Raw genomic sequence first — 23,592 nt, 5'->3', positions numbered from 1 at the left:
TATCCTTTTGCAATTAAAACAGTCGTATTTCACGCATTTGTTCTCTTGTGTTTATTCCAAATGCAGTGGCCACTATTGGGCCAATTCCAACCTTCAAGTTTAGAAGCGCTATTGTTCATCTGGAATCAGTTCAACGTCAATTTTTCCACACCTTTCATCGAATGATGAATCCCAATTTCCAGAATCCTGCAGTCAAACCAGACGGAGGAGCAAATACAAATGTATGCGTGGCTGCAAAAAAAAAAAAAAACTGCCGTTCATGTGTGTTGAGAAACACTGTATATAAATAGACAAAAGACATGCGAGTTAAAAATAGTATTGTGTCTTTGCCGCCGCTGGATTAAATACACTGTCTTCACACATGTGCAGAGACAGTAAAACATCGTGCAGAAATTCACTGGGGCCTGAGTGAAATGTATTCATTTGATCATTTGAAACTGTAACGCGTGCTCAAGAGCCAAAACTGTGCATGAACGGCTGCGTGTGCTACCGTCATGACGTCACGTGAGTTGATTTGAGCGTCCTGCTTGTTCAGCCCAGCAGCCCAGCAGGCCGCACCAAAGATGCACCTTTGTGTTTCATCAAGTGTTCTCCGCCCCACTCATTCAGTCCACAGGCTGGAGGAGCGTTCACAACTAGCTTTCTCTAGCGCCCTCTACTGCTCGACCCAAGTCTAGGACACACAAGACTGCCACGCCTGTCTCCTGCTACGACGACAGACAGTATGGGGGGTAATTATATAGTTTTTGCTACAATAACACCCCCATCGACAGCCATTATTTGCTAGCAACAAAGAGGCTTTTCCCGAAGCCTCCACCTGGACCGAGTCTCCTGCTTGTCACCGACATTAAATATGAAACAAGGATGCTGATAAACACGATGTATAACCACCTGCAAGGCGTCAGCAGATACATTCCCATTAAATGATTAGATAAAGTCGACATATTTTAGCACCCAGTGAAAATTTCTATCGGGGGTTTGTGTGAAGACCGGTGATAATAGACAGGTGGGTCAATAATCGCGTTAAGCATTTAAAGCAAAGCCATTAGGAAATATTGATTCAGAGCATTCCATTCATTTTCCCCAAACAAACGGTCCCTGAATATTTGACTGCACCCGTCTCGCAGTTCTTGATCCGCTTCCAAATCCGTTGCCTTTACGACTTGTTTGCTTTGGTAAAGTTCAGCCTCCCACCTCAAGTAACCTTTAACTTTGATGGAAAGCCATGTTTTCTTTTATCGGCGTTCCATTCCGCATATTTTGCACCGACTGAAAAGGGGTCAAACTGTCACCTGAACCATTCTAACAAACACATTGGTGAAACACAACTAACACAATAACTGTTGAATATTAATCGGTGTGCTTGAAAACACTTCACTCTCAGACAGCAAACCCATCAAGTCCCAGCATTAGCCAGGAGCCGCGGCACAACATGCACGTGCATGAACGCTTGGAATTCTTTCAGCAGAGGTAAGTGGTGAAGTTGAAGTTATAATGTTCGTCCACATAGTGGCAGTAGAAGGCCAGGCTCTGTGGTAAGCAGAGAGCCGCTGTTAGAGTTTCATCGAGGAGTTTGTGTACGTTCTCCTCATCATAGACTGGCAAGATTCTCCTATTACTGTGAATATCACAAAAAAAATAAAAATTTAAATGTCTTTTTTATTTATTTATTTATTTATTTATTTTTAAAGTGCTGTCGAGTAATCCCCTGGAAGAATTGTGTGTGTGTGTGTGTGTGTGTGTGTGTGTGTGTGTGTGTGTGTGTGTGTGTGTGTGTGTGTGTGTGTCATGGCATAGAAAACCTCGGTGTGTAGCTGCTCCACTTTCCGGAGTAGGCTACAAACATCCATGCTCGTAAAAGTCACTGGACGGAGCTCATCAAGATAGTGCGAAATAAACCTTGGGACATTATCGCCACCCTCGTTCAACACTTTGAGGCAGCTTTTTTTTTTTTTTTTTTTTTTTTTTTTTTTTTTAAATGTTCACATCTTTCTGCGCACCTTTATGCGAGATGTTGCGCAGCGCAGTAGGACGGAGCTCAAACAGCGTTTTCTCTCTGAGGCTTCAAATGCACTCAAGAGTCGAAGCAGTTGGCAGCCAGCAGAACGCTTTCGTCCTGACTTCATGGTTTTATTTTCATAGCCAGGAAGTGTAGGAGTTCATCTTCCACTATGATTTTTTCCGTCGACAGTCTTAAATACCTCGGGTTTTAATCGAACTCTGGCGAACGCTGGAGCACCTGTAGAGCAAGCAGCGGTGACGTCCGCCATGTTGTCTGCGTGTCCTGGTGTCTGAATAAATCTGATATAATATTTAAGAAAGTTTTCCTTTTCCACGTTCGGAAAAATTACTCACACACACGCGCGATTCCGTACACACAAAATAATGTGTCAATACGTTATTTTTGGCTGAGTCTGTGTTTTTTAGCATCTGGTCAACAGATGTTTTTACTTTCTAGATAAAATTCTTGGCAGAACATGGATATCACCAGAGCACTCTGAGTGAGCCCGTAAACCCCAAAGCTTTTATAAAATAAACCAGACATTATGAGCGAAATAACTTGCACATGTCGTTTAAAGCTGTTTCTAATGAGACGTTTGTTGATGTTTGGAGTAGTGGCCAGCAGGAAGCTTGCTGTGGAAACACAGAAATATCTTCATTTTGGTAAAAGTAACAAACATGTTGTGCAATATTGCCAGTGTCTGATTTTTCAAGATAAGTGCCAAAATACACGTTATATTGACTCGACTCGACTGCATACCAGCAACACAAGGTTTGGACAACCATTAGTTTGCCGTCCAAGTTAGTTTCAAGTGACTTTGGTTAACATGACTTGTGTTGTTGCGCTCCTGCACGATGCTGTTGTTTATTTGTACCACAAAATGTTTTATCCCTCTGTCCTCCCTTGACATCCACTTTCTCACCAACATGTAATTCCATCCGAATCCGAATGTTGTTTATTTCTGTTATTGCCAATACAAATGATTTCTACTTTTATTTATTATGGAATTTTCCTCACTCTGTTTCAGCTCGTAGACTTTCTCATATTCTGGCTCCCTGCTGCAGATCTGCCTCCTTTCCTTTGCCCCATTCTTTCTCTTGGAAGCCTCCCACAAACAGACAAATTGTGTCTGTTTGTGGGAGTCACAGTTCCTCTTGTGCTCCATAAAAAGTTAAACCGGGACGGTTTGAGTGGCTGCCAGCTCGTCCAAATGAAGCAGTTCATTCAGTTTGAGAATAGAACACAGCTTTGGTTTGTCGTTTAACTTGAATGACCTCAGGCTAATTAACTTTTTTTTTTCTTGATGAAAACACTTGAAATTGAAACAGACCGTGTTGTATTAAATTACTTTTTTGTTTGTTTTATTTCAAAAACGACAATCTCTGATGGGCAGGTTCTGACTTGACCTTTGGTTTCGGTGGGAGGCGGCAAAGGTGTTGAGTTTCACCTCCTCTTCCCTCCCTCCCTGCTTCCCGCCCTCAGAGTCACAGCAGCCACAGCTGCACAGTGGTGCTCGTCACACTAACCCGCACTAACTAGACAGGAAATATGTCCGAGGAAGTTTTCAGGAGCTACATTTTAAATTAAAAAAGGGGGTGGGGGCTTAGAGCCGACGTTCATGCAGTAGATCGGGACATAAAATGAGGGACTGAATTTCTGCAGAATTTCACAGAAGCCTGAGAGAAAGTTTAAAGCTTGCCACCACGAGGGAACGACAACACAACACAACACACCACGACACAACAGGTGAGTCGCAGCTCTTGACTGTTGCCTTCAGTCTGCAGCCTACTTGAACCTGCCCAGACTGACAACGCCTAGTCTGTAGAGTTCACTGTGTGTGTGTGTGTGTGTGTGTGTGAGAGAGGTGAGAGAGAGAGAGAGAGAGAGAGAGAGAGAGAGAGAGAGAGAGAGAGAGAGAGAGAGAGAGAGAGAGAGAGAGAGAATGAACACATTGTCTCAGACTAGTCGTGGTTGCGGTGTCAACACATGGCAACAATCTAATCCCATGTGCTGCAAGTCTGGTCATATCTGCGCCTTGTTCTAAAATGGGGGATTAAAACAAATGTGTAGCAACACAACATCTTGCAACGAGGGACAATGTGTTTGGAATGTGACCTGCTGCCTTGTGTGTAGTAGATCAATACAGTAAAATGAAAGCAACACTCTGGAAGGTATCTAAGGCGTCGCCGCAGCGTTTCATCCGCAGCACGAGAGCAAATATGTGACCAGAAATAACCTGCCGGGCCACTTTATACTGGAACTCTCACACAGATAACACTCACTCACCCTCTCTCTCTTTCTCTCTCTCTCTCTCTCTCTCACTCACACACACACAGACTTAAACACACTGGCAACCTTTGACTCAATGGCCAATTTTGTTTTGATCAATCACAGAAAACAGTATTCAACAAACAACAACAACAACAAAAATGCTGGCAAAGGCAACAAAGCCACAAGGCACACACACACACACACACACACGCAAGCTGGGCGTGGCACAACACCTTTCACATGCACTGGGAGGGTGACGCAGGCAGCTTCCACACCTGCACACTTCCTGGTTGTTTCAGCCAGAGGGAAGCTGTCAGAAAGGTAGGCTGGATGTTTCTTTGCCGCTGTTTGTTTATTTATTTATTTATTCATTGTCTTCTTTTTTTTTTGACATTTATGGATCAGCTGTGGTGGTTGTGAGCTGTTGTTGTTATTATTTGAAAAAGACCCAAGAATCCTGTTTGGTACTGATTTAATTATCTTTTACTTTCATCTGGGACTGGGATCAGCTGAAACTGATCTGTTGTTGTAGCAAAAAACATGAGACAATGAGACAAAAATGAAGGTGTGGCAGTTCCTGTTATCACCCACCTGGAGGAGATATTCCTGCCCTTTGTGACATCATAATAAGGGACTTTTACAGTGTGCTTCCGAGGCTGAATGAAAGTCCCAAGTGTTCTTGTATTCGAGATTGGTCTTGGTCTCCAGGCTCCAGGTTTTCGGTCTCAGACTGGACGGACTCCGGATATTTAAAGGGGACCTATTGAACTCATTTTCTGGCCTTTGTATTTGATTTCTGGCCCCTCCAGAGCAGCGACACACAATTACCCACACTGAAAGCTTTGTAGATCTGAACGGTATTTAGAGGTCAGAAAAGAGGAAAAGCATAATAGGTTGAGACTCGGTCGAGACTCAGCCAACACTGCATTACAGATAATCAAGAGTTGTTTAACCACCTCATCCCAAGAGCCATGCAGAACTTTGTGGTCTTTCACAACCACCATGAGTGAGATAAGTGTATTTTTAGTGTTGAACTCAAACATAAAAGATTTTGTTTCGATTTTGTTCATCATTTGAATGCCATTATTTTCAGTGAAATCATTTCTAGTTAATTAACTTTTTTAATCTTACGACGCACAGTTGTTTTTTTTGAAAATGGTTCATAATTGCTTGGAAAGCAGCAAAACGTTAAAGAAAATTATTAACCTTGCTGAAAAGAAATATTGCTGTTCCATTTATGTAGAAGCAACCTTGAATTTAAAAAAAGCTTGTGATTTTTCTTTGATATCTGCAGTCTTGATCTTGTCTCGGTCTTGATACTCTCTGGTCTTGATAATGTCTTGGTCCCGGTTGGTTGCGGTCTTGACTTCAACACTACCATTCTAAACTTGTTACTTTCTGCTCAAACCTAGTTTGATATACTGCAAATATGAAATGTTTTTTGCACCACATGAAGCCAAGAGTGAAAGATCTGGAGTTCTAAATATAAATACCGCTGCTCGCTTCCCCCCTGAGAATGCTGCTGTTCACTGGCTTTCTTAATATATTACACCCACGTAGTTTTTGGGGCCTTTGTATTTGCCTCTGTGAGCTCTTGTCTGTATCCAGAGAACTGACAGACTCCAGCTCGGGACAGGATGAAGTGCAGTGCCATTTGAAACGGTCCGACTTGCCAACACCCAACCGCCAGCCAAACCTAAAAGGTCCAAACGCCACTTTGTTCCTGTCGTCCATCTACAGCTGTGAGGCTTCACCATGTTCTCCTCCGCCGTGCCGTACAAGAACCAGCACTACAGCGAGCTGAGGAGGGACTGCATCCGGGACAAGAAGCTGTTCGAGGACCCAGAGTTTCCCGCCACCAGCACCTCGCTGTACTTCAGGAAAGCACCTCCAGGTTTTGTGGAGTGGAAACGACCAAAGGTGAGCATCAACTTTAACGTAAATAATAACAATAACAATAATGATGCATTTTATTTAAAACTACCTTACAGGACACTCAAGATCACCATGCAGACAGATTTAAATAGACAGTTAAAATTTTAAAGGGACAAGAACCATCAACACTATTAACAGAATTAAGAATTTGCAGCAGAGCATTGACAGTCGCAGTGAATACATAGGCCTGTTTAAAGAGGTGGGTTTTCAAGTGTGATTAGAACTTGGGTAGTGAGTTTGTGTTCCTGATGCCAGGATTGAGGGAGTTACAGAGGTGGTGAGGCAGTGCAGCTGAAGGCGCCAGTTTAAAAAAAAGAAAGAAAAGAAAGAAAAGAAAACAGCAAAATGTTTAAATAATCTAATCAAATCTCGCTTTTATACTGCAGGAAATCAGCCAGGACCCCCATCTGTTTGTGGAAGGCATCAGCTCCCATGACCTGAACCAGGGAGTTGTGGGAAACTGCTGGTTCGTGGCCGCCTGCTCCTGCCTGGCTCTGAAGCCACACCTCTGGAAGAAGGTCAGTCACTGGGAACACTGGTGCTGCTTTGTGCTGCTCGCTATTAGACCGTAACAGACGACCTTTGAGCTGCCGGGGTGAGAGCCAATCAGAGCACACAGAGGCACATTTCAACAAAACCAGTTGACAGCAGCTCAGATCACGTCAGGAATTCACCTGGAGGGTTTTCACTCTTTGTCAACGCCAGAAATTCCAAATTCCTCCATCCAGTGAAGCTGCCGATGGATCATGTGAACCGCACGTTTCACACTCAAGGTTCGCAGGACAAACGCAGTCGTGGACTCTGTCTCTCAAAGTGCACTTTTTTGTGTGACTCACATAGGGACGGCCACTAGATTCCAGTCTTTCCACATCAAGAAAGTTTTTTCCACCCACAAATATGCAGAGTTGAGAAACACCCACAAGTAATTCCCTGTTGTCCTGGTGGAGAAGAGTTGATGCAACAGGAAGTGGATTTAATTACAGTTCTGAACAAAGTTACTGTAAAAATGCACGGTTTTTTTTGTTTTGTTTTTTTCCAAGTGGCTTTTCTTAACCTAATGAATGAAACAAACACTTAAAGTGGCCTTGTGTTGAACAGTTGTTTGACTGTTTCTTTGTTTATCTGTTTTCTTCTAATATGACCTGCACGACTTCAGGTCATTCCTGACCACAAGGACCAAGAGTGGGACCCCAAACACCCGGAGGACTATGCTGGAATCTTCCACTTTCAGTTCTGGGTGTTTGGGGAGTGGGTGGACGTGGTGGTTGACGACCGGCTGCCCACCATCAATGGAGAGCTCATCTACTGTCACTCCAAAGACAACAACGAGTTCTGGAGCGCACTGCTCGAGAAGGCCTACGCCAAGTAAATCCCCTCCTATCTATCTATCTATCTATCTATCTATCTATCTATCTGTCTGTCTGTCTGTCTGTCTGTCTGTCTGTCTGTCTGTCTGTCTGTCTAATGACATATTTTATGATCTATCTGATTATCTATCTGTCTATCTATCTGAGTACCTATCTGACTATCATCGTTCTGATTTTTTTAAATCTATCTATATCTATCTATATCTATCTTTGTATTTGTGGCCAGGCTGGCCGGCTGCTATGAGTCCCTGGAAGGGGGGAACACCGGGGATGCGGTGGTGGACTTCAGTGGGGCCGTGGCCGAGGCCATCGACCTGGAGGGCGGGGCTTACTACAAGGAGGAGGCCAAACAGGAGCAGCTGTTTGAGGACCTGCTGAAGGTCTACAACCGTGGGGGAATAATCAGCTGCTCCATCAAGGTCTCGCCACCATTTGACTTCTTCTTCTACTTGTACTTCTGCTACTTCTCTCTGACGCTGACGTTTTTTTCCAATCTCCTTCAGGCGGAGAGTCACGAGATTGAGCTGCGGATGGCCAACGGGCTGGTGAAGGGCCACGCCTACTCGGTGACGGCAGTGAAGAAGGTGCGCCTGGGTCACGGCCTGCTGGCCTACTTCCGTAACGAAACCATCCCCCTGATCCGCATGAGGAACCCCTGGGGCAAGACGGAGTGGAAGGGAGCCTGGAGTGACAGGTGATGGACAAGGGGCAGAGTCAGAGCCTCAGGGGGCGGATTTTAAGGAAATTCAGCTGGGTAGTCTGCTTCCCTCCACAGTTCTGCTACTATATGTTGCATGCGCTATGTGAGTGATTTACAAAAAAAAAAAAAAAAATGCTTCTGACCTGAGGAAGACTCTCAGATTTAAGTTGATGCAAATGCAGTAAAAACCATGAAACAGTTCAACATCTTGTGAAAAAGGGATAAAACAAAATGAAAAAAAAGAAGGGAAACAAAGATTAGATTCTACATAGAAACTTGTTTGGAGGTAGGAAGAAGGTGTAGGAGGGCAATGTAGTTCACTGGCAAGCTCAGGAGAGGGAGAGGGAGTGAAAGCGCTGCAATCTAAGATGTAACCACTTTGTTTCTTCTCAAGATCTCCAAATATTACTCACTGGACATTACAAAGGAAAAAAAAAAATCTTATTCTCTGTTCACCAGTTCTGAAGAATGGTCAAAGGTGGGCGACACCGAGAGAGGAAACCTCGGCATCACTGTCGAAGACGACGGGGAGTTCTGGTGCGTTCACGGTCAAATCGGTCAAATCTTTGATTATTTATTTTTTTTACACTGCACCTCCGCTGATGGCCACCGTGCTTCTGACCATGCAGGATGTTCTTCACTGACTGGTGCAAGTTCTTCACGGAAGCCGACGTGTGCCGCCTGATCAACACGTCGGTGATCAGCGTGCACAAGACGTGGCATGAGAAGGTTCACTTCGGCAGCTGGACCAAGAACGCAGAGCCGCTGCTAAATCGCTGTGGAGGCTGTTCCAACCACAAGACCACCTTCCTGCAGAACCCGCAGGTGCCCACTTCAGAGTGTGTGTGTGTGTTTGCGCGTACGTGCGCTCACTATCCGCTGCTCGTGCGTGTGTGCGTGCGTCTGTGCGCTCACTATCTGCTGCTTGTTCCTCTTCCTGCAGTACGTGTTTGACATTACCAAGGAGGAGGATGAAGTGCTCGTCACCTTGCAGCAGAGGGACATGAAGATCCAGAGGAGAGTCGGCCAAGGCGAGAATCTGAGTATTGGCTTTGGCATCCACAGGGTGAGAGCAGCCCCCCCTACATGCTGCAGCTGACATACAGCTACATTCATTTTCCAAAACTGTGTGACAAAGTGCTGAATGTATCTTTAGCACATCCTCATTTTGTCAAGATCAAGCTCATACCACAAAATCTTATCCTCCTGAAGTAAAATGGAGGGAAAAAATGCACACGGTATTAAGCTAAAGCATAACATACTGCCCATAAATACATTAATAAAAGTGTAAAATCGTGGTGCCATTAAAGTCATTTGGTTTCCCTACCCTTAGAACGCTTCTCATATACAGTGCATATACAAGAAGATACATAGAGCAATAATGGTCTTGCACACACACACACACACACACACACACACACTAAACCCATTCAACCCATAAAACAGACGAGCTGCAGCTGGATCCTGTGCTGTCTGCAATTTTGCACATCCGTCTTCAAATGTGTTTTCAGTCACAAATATCTTTGGAATTGTTCTGCTGCAAGTTGGCCTCCAAAAAAAAAGACTCCGGTAGCAACTGCTAGCAGAAGCTGAGGCTAATGAGATTAGTCTGAATGCTAGGCTAGCTGTGTGTTTTTTTTGTTTGTTTTTTTTAACCAAATTTGATTGCGTTTTCGCAGCTGGACAGAGCATTTTAGGTGGCAGTGAAGGTTTTTCTCAGTGGAGTGCACGAGTTTGCTTCACTCCTGACATGCAACGAGGAGAGGTTAGTTCATTAGCTCAGCAACGGGAGGTGACCAGTGGAAAGCCTCGGTTAAGTAAGAAGCAAAGGAAAGATCAGATTGTGCCATTTGGAATCGGTTGCCAGGTGTTTTTTTATTTATTTATTTTTAATATAAATAAAATGATCTTGCTTTTTTTTTTAAGGCTCCCTACAGACTCTTCATTTAATTCTCAAGTAAAATATATTAAGCAGATTAAAGAACTGTTCCATTTGGGGCTTCAGATCACCCCCCCCAAGTGTCACCAAGTCTCAAGATTTTTATTGAAGCTGTAAACAGTTGTAATAGATCTGTAGCTGTGAGTCGCAAGATGAGCGCCGAGACATTTATGAATCACTGAAGCAGTGACGGTTCCTTGAAAGGCAGCATTGCGATCATGTTGAGGTAGTTACGACCTCGTTAGCGAGGAAATGCTGTTGTCTGGAAGGAGGAAAGGAAGGAAGGAGGACATTGGGAGTCAGGGGCCCGTATCAATCCATCACAGCTTGGCTTTGCGCAGGTCCACAGCAATTCTAGTGATTTGTTGAGCAAGTGGTGAATGCTTTCAGGAGATGTCATCGACATGCGGGCGGACGGCACTCCATTTGGCTCTTGGTTTATCAGAACCAAAACAGAACCATCTCAGCAGCACGATAAATCATTTTCAATGAGATGGATGAAATGTGCACACTGTAGCTGATTGTTTCAAGCTGATAAACAGCTGAAAGCCAAAAAAATAATTTGTGGGAACCAAGTCGAAAAGTAGGAGACAAGTCTTAGAGCCAGACTTCACCTTCAGGGGCAAATAACCTGTTGAATTACATCTGATTATTATTGTTAATATTAGGGATATACCGATGCATTGATATCTGTACCGATACCCGATACTGGCATCGGTACATTGATTGATTAATTGAATTCAAGGTTCTATGGGGCCCAAATGAAATGTTTGGTTTCTTTGTTGGTTTGTTTTTCCAAAGAAATAACAAAGCACCCAGAACCTCAGACCGTAGGGCAAACACATGGGGTATTCTGCGGACAATGCCCTTTGTGACATCACAAAAGGCTTCCGTCCATGAGGATTAGCAAAAGAAGGGAGGAGCGAGCAAAAGAAGGCCGGGCGTCTCTCAATTCACCAACATGCCATGAAGATCATCATCATCATCATCAAAGGGCTTAGGTCAACACAGTGCCTTCAAGGTGTTTTGGTAGAAACAGTTTCATAGAGCTGCAGTCTGCTCAGACTAGACTGAGACTCCTCTGTGCGACTCAGCCGGCGTCTCGCTTCGCTTTCCTGCAGCTGTGAATGTTGCCAAATTAGATATCAGCCTTCCTGCCAGGATCATATTGTCCTGTGTTTGAAGCCTGGTCACCACATGTAGCAGAGGTGACATCGCACACACACACACACACACACACGCACGCGCGCACACGCACAAACACACGTATTTAAACTAGATCCTCTCATTACTGAGTTACTTTCTGAACTTGTCTTACAGGATTGTACAGGATTATTTTTTCGACCTGTTTTTAAATGCCAAGGCACTGTTCTCACTGGTGAAAATGTAAATGTTCACAGCACATCACATGCATTTTGCACACATGCGTGTCTTGCATTGCATTATTTGCATCTCCACTGTACCAGATAAATAACTTAAAAATTGTTTCCATCATCAATTTGTAAATCGGTCACAGTCTGTAACTAAACAAAACAAGTTTGTTGGATGGACGTCAGCTTTAAAGGCCTTAAACTGGGGGTGTGCAATAGGGTTGCCACCCGTCCCGTTTTTCCCAGAGTTGTTCTCTTTTTTTCACCACCTGTCCCGGGAAAAATAAAATCTCTCCCGGGACACAATTTGTCCCGTTTTTTAGGGAAAATGACAAAACCTCATTTGATTTCCGTCTGTGGTCTAGATGGGGTTGCCAACCCTCCCGTAAAATATGCGATTGTCCCGTATTTGGCAACTAAAAAACCTGATACGGGACGCACTTCACTTTGTCCCGTATATTTCGGGGACGCCTCAGCCTTTGTTCTAAATTCAAAAGACAAAGTCAGCTTGTTTGATTCAACAGGCCACTTGAAATCAGTTGACAGGCCGCAGTTGGCCTGCGCACCATAGTTTGGACACTCCTGCCTTAGACCTACCATTATCATAGTCCTTTAGAATGATGTGTGAAGCCGGGTCAAAGTAATGACAGCGCACCGTCCTCCAGGTGGAGCTGAACAGGAAGTACCGGATGCACGACATCCTGTCCCAGCAGGCTGTGGCCACGTCCACCTACATCAATGCCCGCGCCGTCTTCCTGAGGCACACGCTGCCGCAGGGCCGCTACGTCATCCTGCCCACCACTTTCCAGCCACTGACGCTGGGAGACTTCATGCTTCGGGTCTTTACCGACCTGGACTCGAACTGCAGGTCGGTCAGCGCCTCATCTTCCCAGACCAGTCCGGAAACTGTCGTGTTTACATGTCTCACAATCAGGGTCAGCTAGAGCCCAAGCAGCTGTTCTGTCTGTTCTGTTCTGTCTGTTCTGTTCTGTTCTGTCTGTTCTCTTCCAACAAGTCTAACAAGTCTAAATGAGACTAGAAAACTATCTTGAGTATTTTGCAACACTCTGGTGTTTTCTTTGGCCAACGGTTTTGATGCTTTCACTAACAGACTGAAACTAAGAGACCAATTATTTTTCCAAGCTAGCCAGTCCAACTGCAACAAAAACACTTCTCCAGTTTGCCAATATATTGATTGCACTCTGTGGACAGCGAGTCACAGGGAACTCTTTGACCTTTGCAGGGACTATTTTATGATTTTTATTTTGATAAAATACATGAATACATGGATAAAAGTGTATACTCACAGTAAAAATAAAAGTAATTTGGTTTTCCTGCCCTCAGAACAGTTCTCATATATATACATATAAATATCCATAGATCAATAAGGGTCTTGCTCCAGGTCACCTGACAGCGCATTTCATATTTATTCATATTCTTCAAAATCTCCCAGTATTACACACTTAACTTAATTCTCCTCTGCTGGTTTCAGGGAGTTAACAGAGGACAAGCCAAAGATCAGATGCTGGAGTTCGTTCCTCGGCTACGCGCAAGTTGTGACGCACATTTACGTCAATGACGCCGAGGGGCTTCAGAAGCAGGACAGCACGGGAGGTGGGGGCCGCCGCACGAACAGACAGACGGGCGGATGGACACATTACCAGACTTGACCACAAGTCTGCGAGTCTGCCTTACTGGGGTGAAGAATCTGACTTGTTGTTTCCGCGCAGGCGCTGACCCTTATGTGATCATCCACTGTGAGGGGAAGTCGGTGAGATCCGCTGTCAAGAAGGACACGCTGAAGCCGGAGTTCAAGACCAGCGCCGTCTTCTATAGGAAGAAGCCCAGGAAGCCCATCACCGTGGAGGTAAGAGACGACGCCATTCAGTATCAGAACGTTATCATTGTTGTTATTATTATACTGCTACATCAACCAAATGGAGGTTCTTGCAACCACATGGTTAGTGCTCTAACAGAAAAAAAAAGTTTAAAAAAAAATTGAATCTGAACAATTTTAAGAGAAATGTTTATGCAATGATACAGTATACATTTCTCATATTTGATATATTTGATCTGCCTATTGCAGATTGGCTAATCCCAGTCTTGTGCAGGTGTACAGTCTTGTCCCTGGTGTCCTTAGACGGCTCTTTGGGCTTGGTCATGGTGGACAGGTTGCAGTCTGACACCTAAGGGTGTGGACAGGTGTCTTTTATCCAAATAACAAGTTCAAACAGGTGTCTTTTATACAAGTAACGAGTGGAGGATCTGTGAGGCCAGAATTCTTGCTTGTTTTTTAAGTGCTAAATACTTATTTTCTGCACAATTATGAAAATGAATTCTTCGGAAATCAAATTTATCAATTCAAATTTAAATTCCAATTTGAATTCTGTCTCTCATAGTTGAAGTGCACCTACGATGAACATTACAGATCTCTCATATTTTTAAGTGGGACAACTTGCAGAATCGGTGGCTGCCAAATACTTTCTTGCCCCTATGTATCTATCTATGTCTGTATCTATGTATGTAAGTGTGGATGGATGGCTATGAAATAGTGGGTCAGATGTAGCAGCTGCTCTCAGTAATTTGTCTGCGACCGGCCACATCTTCGCTCGCATTGTCCAATCACAGCTGGCTCACCGTCAGGGAACACAGGAACCTCTTTGAACCTGCTCGGCTCTTCCTCCTCAGGTGTGGAATAGCAACGCGGTGAAGGATGAATTCATGGGCCAGGTGGTGCTGAGCGGCCTGGCCACGGACTCGGCCCAGCGTCAGAGACTGCAGCTGCGGAAGCGGGGACGGCAGATGGCCGACGAGATGCCCGGACATATCGGCCTGAGGATCGTCACCTCCACCCAGCTGACGGCCATCTGACTCCACCGCTGACCACCGGAGAGGAGACGCCTCTCGCATCATCAAAGCAGCAAAAATGTTTACTGGTTTTATTGCTGCATGTAAGCAAAGTTGAGACGCGTAAAGACTGAATGTCAATTCTTTTAAGGAAAACTTTTTTATCTAACTACTGTAAAAACAATTACAGTATTATTTTTTTTTTTTTTTAAGAAAAACTTCCTGGTAATAATATCAGACAATCGACACTACATACTGTGAGTAAAGCGGTCATATGAGTTTTAACCTTCACTCTCTCAACTCGAGAGACATTTATGCAAAAACATTCTGCGGGATGACTTTTACTTCCTGCTGTATGTATCTCTAACACATCCTCACTTTCTCGAGCTTAAGTTCATATCACACAATTTTCATCCTCCTGAAGGAAAATGGAAATCTTGAGAAAAGTATTAAAAGTTTCATAATAAGCCTATTGTCAGTTTTTTTTGTTTTTTTTTTTTAATGTTTTTCCTCTCCGATTCCAGAGGAGCAACCTCATAAACTATGTAGATATCCAGAAAAAAACTGCATGTTTAGCCCTCTGTTTACAGCCTGCAGCATAACTGCCTGTCTGTCACCTTGTTGGACCTTCCTGTTTGGAGGGAGACAAGAATAAGGAGCCACAAGATGGCAGTTAGCTGTGCTGTCACCAACCAGGGAGAGGTACCAGTGCCCCTTGTGACATCACAAAGGGATTAAGAAAATAAAATAGGTTGAGGTTTAAATATTGCTTGCCAAAAACAATGGCAGAGTCACAAAAACCCAAAACACACACACACACACATTGCAAAGGGCTTTTCAGAAAGAAAAAAAAATAGATTTTCGTCGTAATTCTTTTTTTTTTCAGCACATCTTCCTGAAGAATGATGCAAAGCAAAACAAGTCAAGGATAAACTTATTTTTTCATTTTTGGGATATCACACAGACAGGCTAGTGTGTTATGTGTGTGAAAACACTGGTGAGGGTGAATTCCATGTGACATTTTGCCTTGAAAGCACGTGAGCCCACCACAACAACGGCCTTGTCTCATCTTTTCCTCCTCTTTTTATTTCAGTCCAGTTCCCAAACTGCAATATTTTGTCAATTTTTTTTTTTACACTCAAGACACAGCCATGCACAATTCAAAGTTCAAAAAGTCTATTGCTTCAACCACAATTAAAAATAGTTTATCCAAAACCTCATCTCCCCGTCAACTCACTGTCCCTCATCAAAGATGGGTGGTGGGGGGAAGGGAGGAGAGGGGGCGAGGGGGGCTGCTGAGGTATGCCAGATGGATCAGCAGTTGTTGTTGTTTTTTTTTTTTTTTTTACAAAGCTAGACAATAATAATAAGAGTAATAATAATAATGATAATAATTTAAAAAGTAACATTTTTTGTCTTTGTTCCATTCTCTTGATACACATTAATAGAGGATTTTTTTTTCTTGTTGTCGTTTTTCACACCACGTGTACAGGTTTACACATTCAGAAGATAGGAATGTACAGGAGCAACCACAGGAAACAGCAGGCCTCAGCAGTAGCAGCAGTAGCAGTGTCTCTCGGCCCGGGATTCACCTTTGTGCTCATATAGTTCATCACCTGTACGTGTATGTAGAGGCAGAGGTCAAAGGTCGCAGGGCCAACGGGCCCACCCACACCTACCGCACACACACACACACACACACACGCACACACACACACTGGACACTTAGCAGTGGTACTGGGGGACAGACTGTGTGGGCCTGCACACAGAGCGCTGCGTTCGTCATCGGTCGGTCCGGATGAAGGAAGTGTCCGAATAATTTTAAAAAAGAGGGTGCAGGGGGTTGGGGGAGGGAGGGGGCGACCCAGCGATCCGCATCCAGGAAGTGCACACACAGACAGTGGTGGGTGTGTTCCTTTATCTCCTTTTGTTTAGTCTTTTTTAACCTCTTTTCTGATTTTTTTTTTCTCAGGGTGCAAAACATTTATTGATACATACAATAGAGCAACCTGAATATGGTCATTTTTAAGTTACATAATTCTGAAAAAAAATGGTTTTTTTTTCCTTCCCTTGCTCCCGTATTTACATACCTACAGACGCAGCCTAACAAGGTTAACCTACTGGAGGATGTGTATAGTTTTATTTTCACATGCATGAATTCTGTTCGCCGTCCTCCTGGTCTCCATGTCGCCTCCTCTCCACTCCTCCGTTTTCTTGTACACCTGCTGTACAAATCAGAGGGGCACTAGGACCAAGCAGTTCCCCTGCAGCTGCACCTCAGAGTCCAGGTGGGCCACACGAGTGAGGCATCTTGGGAGCGCAGATTGAGGTAGCCCCCCCTCCCCTCCCCTGCCCTCCCCGACACACACACACACACACACACACACATACACAGAGGGATGCAGCTTTGGGAAATGTCACTGGTTGGTTGACAGTTGTGGGTTCAAGCAGGTGCGAAAGGAACCAAACAGCAGGAAGCTGCTCCAGCCGTTCACGGCAGCAGGTCACATGGCAGCAGGTCATATGGCAGCGATAATGTCACATGAGAGCAAAGAATGAAAGTGAAAATAATTTGATTTTCTCCATATTTCTGGTTCTATATTGACACACACGCTGATATCATTTTTTAGGGCATAATTATCTGATAACATCTGAAATATCACTCTTGCAAATTAAAAGCTAGCGTGTTTCTCTTCTGATTTGTTGCAGTTCTGAAATAGGAGGCTCTGAACTTACTGACTTTTTTGATGTTTGGAGTTCAGTTCAGGTCCAGGTTCCTGTGTGTTCACACACGCATACACCGGATACAAGACTTTCAATTCTCAGCTGGTAATTAGGCAAATGTCTCTTTGCCACTGTAGATAATTGATGCATCATTGGCATAAATACATTTTTCAGTTCACCTGTCGTGAGTTGGAAAGCATCCTGTCAGTTGTATGGACGTCATAATTTAAAGTACTGAGCCACAGTCATAAATAGGGCTAGATGCTAATGCTAATGCTAATTCAGGAAGGATAATTCATCAGACCAACTAAACTAAGAAAACTCGGAAGTGATGAGAGAGAAGTTGGCCTCTGGCTCTGATATGAGGTGGTTAAGGAGGAAGAGAGAATCCAAACGGGACTTTTTCCCAGAGTTGCGTCCCTGCGAACACACGGCCACACATGCACACATGCACACACACACATGTTTCCCCGCCACCTTGAGGTGGAGGCTCCTGCAGTCGAGGTGGAGGCTCCTAGAGTCTCTCAGTTCAGCTGCTGCAGGTGGTTGTGCTCCACCACTGGGAGGAGAGCAAAGCCAGCCTTGTTCAGTTTGTTTAGTGGGGGTAGGGGAGCAGAATCCTCACCGCTCTGAAGGCTCTTTTTTTTGTTTGTTTTTTTGGAGGGGAGGGGCGTGGGGCAGGGAGGAAGTGAGCAGGTGAATTTTCGCCCCCCCCGGAGACGTTTTTCTTCAGTTTCTTCCGGCGACTGCAGCCGAAACTGAGCAAGACGACGTTTGACACAAAAGAGATGCTCGCACACGCATAGGATGACACACACAATCACACACACTCACACGCGCACACACACACACACGTGTGACGGGCTGCTCTACATGTACAGAGTGCTAGATGGAGAAGCAAACGAGAGGGCAAAGGTCAGCTGGGCAGAGGGGTGATCCCCGCCCCCTCATGAGGAGGCTGCTAGGCCAGAGGTCCGTCCCACACGAGAGGCCTTGGTGTGGGGTCTGGGGGGAGGGGCGGGTCTTTAGTCCTTGTGCCGTCGCCGCCGTAAGTCACACAGCTGCCCCCCCCCTCCACCGTTCCTTTCCCTTGTGCCGTGGCCCGTCTCGTCGACCCCCAGGGCCGCCCCTTTAGCGGCTGCTGTTCTTAATGGCTTCCTTGGCGGCTACAATCAGAGGCGTGAGGCTGGACAGCGGCTTGGCCAGCTTGAGGAAGGAGTGCTGCGGAGGGTGGGAGGGAGGGAGGGAGGAGGGAGGCGGAGGAGAATATGGAGATTGACGGTGTTAAAAGGGTGATTCAGGGTCGGTGGAGGTCAGGCAGCACAATAACACGAACCACCACAATGATAACAACAGGCACTGTTGAGCACCATGTCTATGTGTGTGTGTGCGTGTGTGTGTGTGTGTGCGACGCTGCTGGCTTCTTTCATTCTGAAGTTAATGTTCTTAATTTTAATCAATAATAAATATAAATAAATTTTTTATTTAATGAATAATAATAATGAAATAATAATAATAATGACGATACATCTTATTTATAAAGCGCATTTCGAAGGAAATCCTTCTTCCTTCCTTCTTTGTTTTCATTTGGTTGTAAGACTCTACAGTCAAAAATGGTTTACACACTAGTATGGGAATAAGAGCTGTCTTGCACAAACACAAATGTAAACACGCAAAGCAAAACGCAATTAATTGCATTTAACGATGGTAAATTCAGAGCTTAATTGCAATTAGAAAATGAATCATTTGACAGCCCCACGCTGAACACATCCATCCTGCCAAGTTCATATTTAGAGATTCTTTAGTTGGTTGTAATAATGTGTAATTAACTTCCAAAGGAAGTGCAGAACACATACAGGAAGTAGCTACACGCTCTGCTGCTGTGCTGGATACAGCAGGAGCTAGAGCAGGAATATATTCATGTTGTCCATAGACACCAGATCTGGTGTGTGGAGCCTGAAAATGCATGACGATGATGTGCACGTGCGTGTGTTTGTCCGGGTTGCTTCTACCTGCAGCAGCTCCTTGGCAGAGCCTCTGCGGTCCACGTCCATCTCCAGGCAGCGGTTCAGGAAGTCTCTGAAGACGGATGACAGCCTCTCGGGGTTCTGCAGCTCCGGCGTCCCATTGGTGGCGATCAGGTACAGCGCCTAGAGGCGGCACCGGGTCATCAGTGCATGAAAGTGCATTAAACAACAACACACAGGACACGTTCACATAACGCATTTAACACATACACCCTGCAGCGTCTTGCTTTGGGCAAGCCAAGTAGAATGTAGCAGCCTAAGACAATAAAATCCTTTGAAAATCTTTCCAACTGCAGTCCTGAAACTCACTAATCTTTCTCCTCTCTGCTTGTTGTTGTTGTGGCGCTGCTCTGAGCTTTCGTGACGTCTGAGTCAGGGCACATGCAGGTTATGTGACATATGCATTTACCTCACCTATCAACATGACATCGCTGAGCCCAGGGCTTCTCCACTGGTGGAGTCTCAGGACCTACATCATTTTTGTTCCTCATTGTGAAGTCGCGACCCAAAATTAATCCACAAAAATAAAAATGCAAGGCCACTTTCAATCATGTCCAGTGAATCAATTTATTGAAATTCTTGAATTGAATTGTTTGCCCTGCAAAATAAATGCCCAACATACAACATTTTTTAAAATCCCTTCTTTCAAAAAAAGGGAAACTGCCCTGCAGTTGACTGCACTGTCAAAAAAAAAAAACAACCAAACTTATCCGCGCAGGTTAAAGGTTGGCCCTGTCGCATCACTAGACCAGACGCTGCTTCTCACCCTGAGTGGATTCTCGTTCAGGTAGGGAGGTTCTCCCTCCACCATCTCTATCGCCATGATTCCCAGGGACCAGATGTCCACTTTGGGCCCGTACGCCTTACGGGTCACCACCTCCGGCGCCATCCAGTAGGGCGTCCCCACCATGGTGCTGCGCTTGTTCTGCTCGGGGGTGATTTGGGCGCAGAAGCCAAAGTCGGCTGCAGATGGAGACAAACAAGGAGACCGAGGGAGGTCGGCGTGAGACTCTGCAACCTCCTGCTGACGATGAAGACAGAGAAGACTCACTGAGCTTGACGGATCCATCCATTCCCAGGAGGATGTTGTCACTCTTGATGTCTCGGTGGATCACCTGGTTGGAGTGCAGGAAGTCAAGGGCCTGGAGACACTGGAGAAAGCAGAAAATGATAGGATGTAAATGTCTTGTTTTTCCTTTCTTACTCAGTTAATATTATATTTTATTTTATTTCTTAATTCTTTTTTTGGAACTTTCTTTATATTGAAAATTTTTATCAACATAAACACTCAGGAGATGCTTTCATACATACACTTTCCAGTCATTCTATCTTTAACATGATGTTATTCTTTACTTTAGTCTTTTATATAAGTCCTGTACAAAAAAATCTTAACATAAAAATAAACATTACTAAATTGCATGTTACATCAACAGAGTCAAGATACATAGCTATCTTATTTATTTTTTAATATATATATAATTCTTTTTATATATATAAAACTCTTTGCACTATATTATTTATGGAAAATTCACCCAATGTGGGATTAATAAAGGCATAATCTATTCTATTCTAAAAAAGAATCAGTCTATCTGCACGTGGACTTGGATGGACACACATTTGAACAGCGTCTGTCACTGCAGATAATAGTGGTAGGTAATGAGTGGTTCAGTGTTGCTGGTGTCTTCAGTCGACTCGCTACCTCTCTGCAGACGGCTGCAATCTGGCCCTCGTCCATGCAGGTCTCGGTCACCACGTCCGTCAGCGAGCCGCCGGCCAGGTACTCCATCACCACCCACAGCTCGTCTCCTACCAGGTAGCTGCAACAAGGAAAAAAAAAATCCAATGTGCTGATGTCTTCTTGTTATTGTTCTGCATTGTTTGGTGAACTGTTAGTGCACAAACGAAAGTGCATTTCTTTTGTTTTGTTTTTTTAAGGAAAAAAGATGCTGAACATTTCCTCGGCAGCCATTCAGTAAAGTTGCTGTTCTCAGATTCAAACCGTAGGTGGCAGTCACGCACCTTGCAAAAGAAAACTGACACCCATTTAAGGGGCAGAAGAGGAAGGAGCTGAGTTTTATCAAGACCAAGGTTTTTACCATACAGGTCCAAATAAGACTCTACTAACTAGGTTTCACAAGATTGCATATATTGTAATACTGTGGAAAATGTTGAACATGTTGTAATTCACTGTAGCAAATACAATGAAGAAAGGAATAGTTTACAACAAAGGGTCAGACAGGCAGAATTGGACTGGAGTTGGTCAGGGATAATAGGAACTAAGGGAGATACAGAGAGTGGTAATAGCTTCTTTTTTTTTCACGTGATACTGGGTCATTTGATATAACTGTTTTTATGAATTGATTTTTTTTTTATGATTCTCTATTGTAAATTTTTAAAGATATAGTGTAACATAAAACAAACTCCTGTCATACACACTCTGGTTCAGTTGGTGGCGGTATGCACCTTAAAATTGAGATTGCAATCCGCCAATAAAACACGAAGAAGAAGAAGAAGAAGAAGAAGAAGAAGAAGAAGAAGGAGGAGGAGGAGGAGGAGGAGGAGGAGGAGGAACCCATGAAGAAGATGTACATGTGGAAAACATGCTGACAGGGTGCTCTGATTTTTTTTGAAGAGTTTTTTTTCCCCAAAATGCTTCCAGCCTCTGTGTTCTGAGCTCCAGCTCAATGACCCCTGTAGAGACTCAGCCAGTGACTGACAATCTACAATATCACAGGAGCAAGAAGCCAGACTCAGGTAAAGTGTAAAAGTCTTTCTATGACAGTACAAGTGAATGTATTTTTTTCCCATACTGATATTCGTATATTCAATATTAATAACATACCATACCGCTTTATTTATGCAGCACATTTAAAAGACAACTGAGTCAACAAAGTGCTGTATAGGCCACAACAAACAACAAACAAATGTCACAAAAAGAGCAAAGAGCAGTCACTCATGCGGTGTTTGAAAAGCCAAAGAATAAAAGTGTCTTTAGGCGTGATATGAACACCTGCAGAGTGGGGGCTTGCCTAATATACAGACGCAGCTCGTTCCACAGCTTTGGGGCTGCTACTGTGAAAGCCCCGCCTCCCCTGAGCTTCATCCTGGATTTAGGAACAGCCAGGAGAAGCTGATTGGAGGACCGAAGGAACCTTGAAGGAACATAGGGTTCCAGCAGGTCGGAGAGGAAGGTAGGTGCCAGGCCATTTCGGCACATGAAAGCAAACAATAAAATGTTCTATATAATGTATATTATATTATTATAATGTTCACTACAGAACCATTTGGGTGCTTGTGCTGGAATTGTGATAGTGAAACACGACCATGGCCATGTGACAAAACCACTGACTGAACTGTGTGGACAGTGGCAGGTATTATAGAGCAGATGTTTAGCTTATGCAGATACAGGCTTTGAGAATCAGTAGTAAGCTGTCTGATGTGCAGTTACTCAGGATTCCAAAAGAATCACAGATTGAAGTCTAAATGTTGCATGCCCCTGAGCAGTGGGAGACCACAGCCTCATGTTGAGGAGGTGTTTGTTTGTTCAGTCTCTTCTGGAAGGAAACACAAACACTGTGGAGACGACGAGGCTCTCTTCACCACAGTAGCCCGACACACGCCAACATTAACATTCTGTTCCCAGTGGGAGAACTGACCTGTCCAGGTAGTTGACTATGTTGGAGTTTTTGTTTTCCCTCATCACCAAGATCTCATTGATGATCAGCTCCTTTTTGGGCTGCTGCTGCAGGTTCATCTGCTTGATGGCAACCTGGGAACAGGACACAAAGAAAGAATGAGGGGTGAAAAATAACAACAACCACCTAAATCCAACCCTTCAGTATGTGAGAATTGCTCAGCAACACTAACCTCCTGGCCTGTTGCTATGTCGATGGCCGTATACACAGTACCGGATGCTCTGGTGGAACACATGATCAAAAATCACATTAGTGATGCAAGTACTTTGGATACACAAGGAGCTAGTAAAGTTCAGGTAGCATGAGCGGATACTGAACAGAGTCTGTGGTGTAATATCGCTGTGGGTATTTTATACGTAAAGTAAGACGTCGGCCAAGAAATCAGGCATCTTTTGGTTCAGTGCACCTCCGGGCCTGTGGGGGGCGCTCTGGCTATTTCTTTAAATCTATGTCATAATCTCTGTCTGGCCTTACTGTCAGTCCTTGTTGGTGGGAGGAGCAACAAGGAGGAGGTGATGAGCTTCTAAACTATACTATATATATGCGAAACTATATATACACAAACACACACACACGCACATACATGTGTATATGTATATTTATATGGTCACTAAAATGTCTTTAAGATCACCCTAACCTCTAATAGTCAATTTTTAAAACTATGCACGCTGCATGTTAAGGAAAGATTAGATTGGTGTTGAGTAACAATCAGGAG

General features: G+C 44.2%; 2 protein-coding genes and 1 long non-coding RNA gene across 6 annotated transcripts in view; 1 reads left to right on the top strand and 2 right to left on the bottom strand.

Moving 5' to 3' along the window:
• Window positions 1-1,391: 1,391 nt before the first annotated feature.
• On the top strand, window positions 1,392-14,918 carry LOC142885525 (calpain-5-like). 3 transcript variants are annotated; one of them, XM_076022080.1, is made up of 14 exons: window positions 1,392-1,470; window positions 3,675-3,748; window positions 6,014-6,193; window positions 6,595-6,726; window positions 7,365-7,573; window positions 7,802-7,994; window positions 8,079-8,269; window positions 8,735-8,812; window positions 8,905-9,100; window positions 9,219-9,341; window positions 12,250-12,452; window positions 13,077-13,198; window positions 13,315-13,451; window positions 14,273-14,918. In XM_076022080.1, the coding sequence occupies exons 3-14, from the start codon at window positions 6,029-6,031 to the stop codon at window positions 14,453-14,455; spliced, it is 1,932 nt and encodes a 643-aa protein (XP_075878195.1). In that variant the 5' UTR covers window positions 1,392-1,470; window positions 3,675-3,748; window positions 6,014-6,028; the 3' UTR covers window positions 14,456-14,918. The 3 variants fall into 3 exon arrangements, with proteins under 3 accessions (XP_075878195.1, XP_075878194.1, XP_075878196.1); XM_076022079.1 differs by lacking the exon at window positions 1,392-1,470 and having other exon boundaries at window positions 3,514-3,748; XM_076022081.1 differs by lacking the exons at window positions 1,392-1,470; window positions 3,675-3,748 and adding an exon at window positions 4,435-4,594.
• A 570-nt stretch (window positions 14,919-15,488) lies between these two features.
• LOC142885532 (uncharacterized) lies at window positions 15,489-17,098 on the bottom strand. The gene is made up of 2 exons (XR_012926301.1): window positions 16,801-17,098; window positions 15,489-16,770 (listed from the first exon to the last, which is right to left on the bottom strand). It is a non-coding gene; the product is annotated as an uncharacterized LOC142885532 (long non-coding RNA).
• Window positions 17,099-17,449: 351 nt separating this feature from the next.
• pak2a (p21 protein (Cdc42/Rac)-activated kinase 2a) overlaps window positions 17,450-23,592 on the bottom strand; it is a 33,386-nt gene continuing 27,243 nt past the window's right edge. For both annotated transcript variants that reach the window (XM_076022082.1, XM_076022085.1), the window contains 7 exons: window positions 23,050-23,098; window positions 22,839-22,951; window positions 20,882-20,999; window positions 20,234-20,333; window positions 19,949-20,145; window positions 19,168-19,305; window positions 17,450-18,376 (listed from right to left, as the gene is read on the bottom strand). In XM_076022082.1, coding sequence (XP_075878197.1) covers window positions 18,287-18,376; window positions 19,168-19,305; window positions 19,949-20,145; window positions 20,234-20,333; window positions 20,882-20,999; window positions 22,839-22,951; window positions 23,050-23,098 — 805 coding nt within the window. In that variant the 3' untranslated portion in view covers window positions 17,450-18,286. The remainder of the gene's footprint in view (window positions 18,377-19,167; window positions 19,306-19,948; window positions 20,146-20,233; window positions 20,334-20,881; window positions 21,000-22,838; window positions 22,952-23,049; window positions 23,099-23,592) is intronic.

Source organism: Nelusetta ayraudi, unplaced genomic scaffold (genome assembly GCF_046127955.1).
Source record: "Nelusetta ayraudi isolate G7.1 ecotype Tasmania unplaced genomic scaffold, CSIRO-AGI_Nayr_v1 ptg000011l, whole genome shotgun sequence".
Taxonomy (NCBI): Eukaryota; Metazoa; Chordata; class Actinopteri; order Tetraodontiformes; family Monacanthidae; genus Nelusetta; species Nelusetta ayraudi.
This window is presented reverse-complemented; position numbering and strand designations above follow the sequence as displayed.

Excerpts from the sequence above, each read along its gene's own strand:
- LOC142885525 (XM_076022080.1), top strand. The coding sequence starts at position 6,029 with ATGTTCTCCTCCGCCGTGCCGTACAAGAACCAGCACTACAGCGAGCTG. Across the intron at positions 9,101-9,218 it reads CCTTCCTGCAGAACCCGCAG|TACGTGTTTGACATTACCAA; the intron begins GTGCCCACTTCA and ends CTCTTCCTGCAG. Across the intron at positions 9,342-12,249 it reads TTGGCTTTGGCATCCACAGG|GTGGAGCTGAACAGGAAGTA; the intron begins GTGAGAGCAGCC and ends ACCGTCCTCCAG.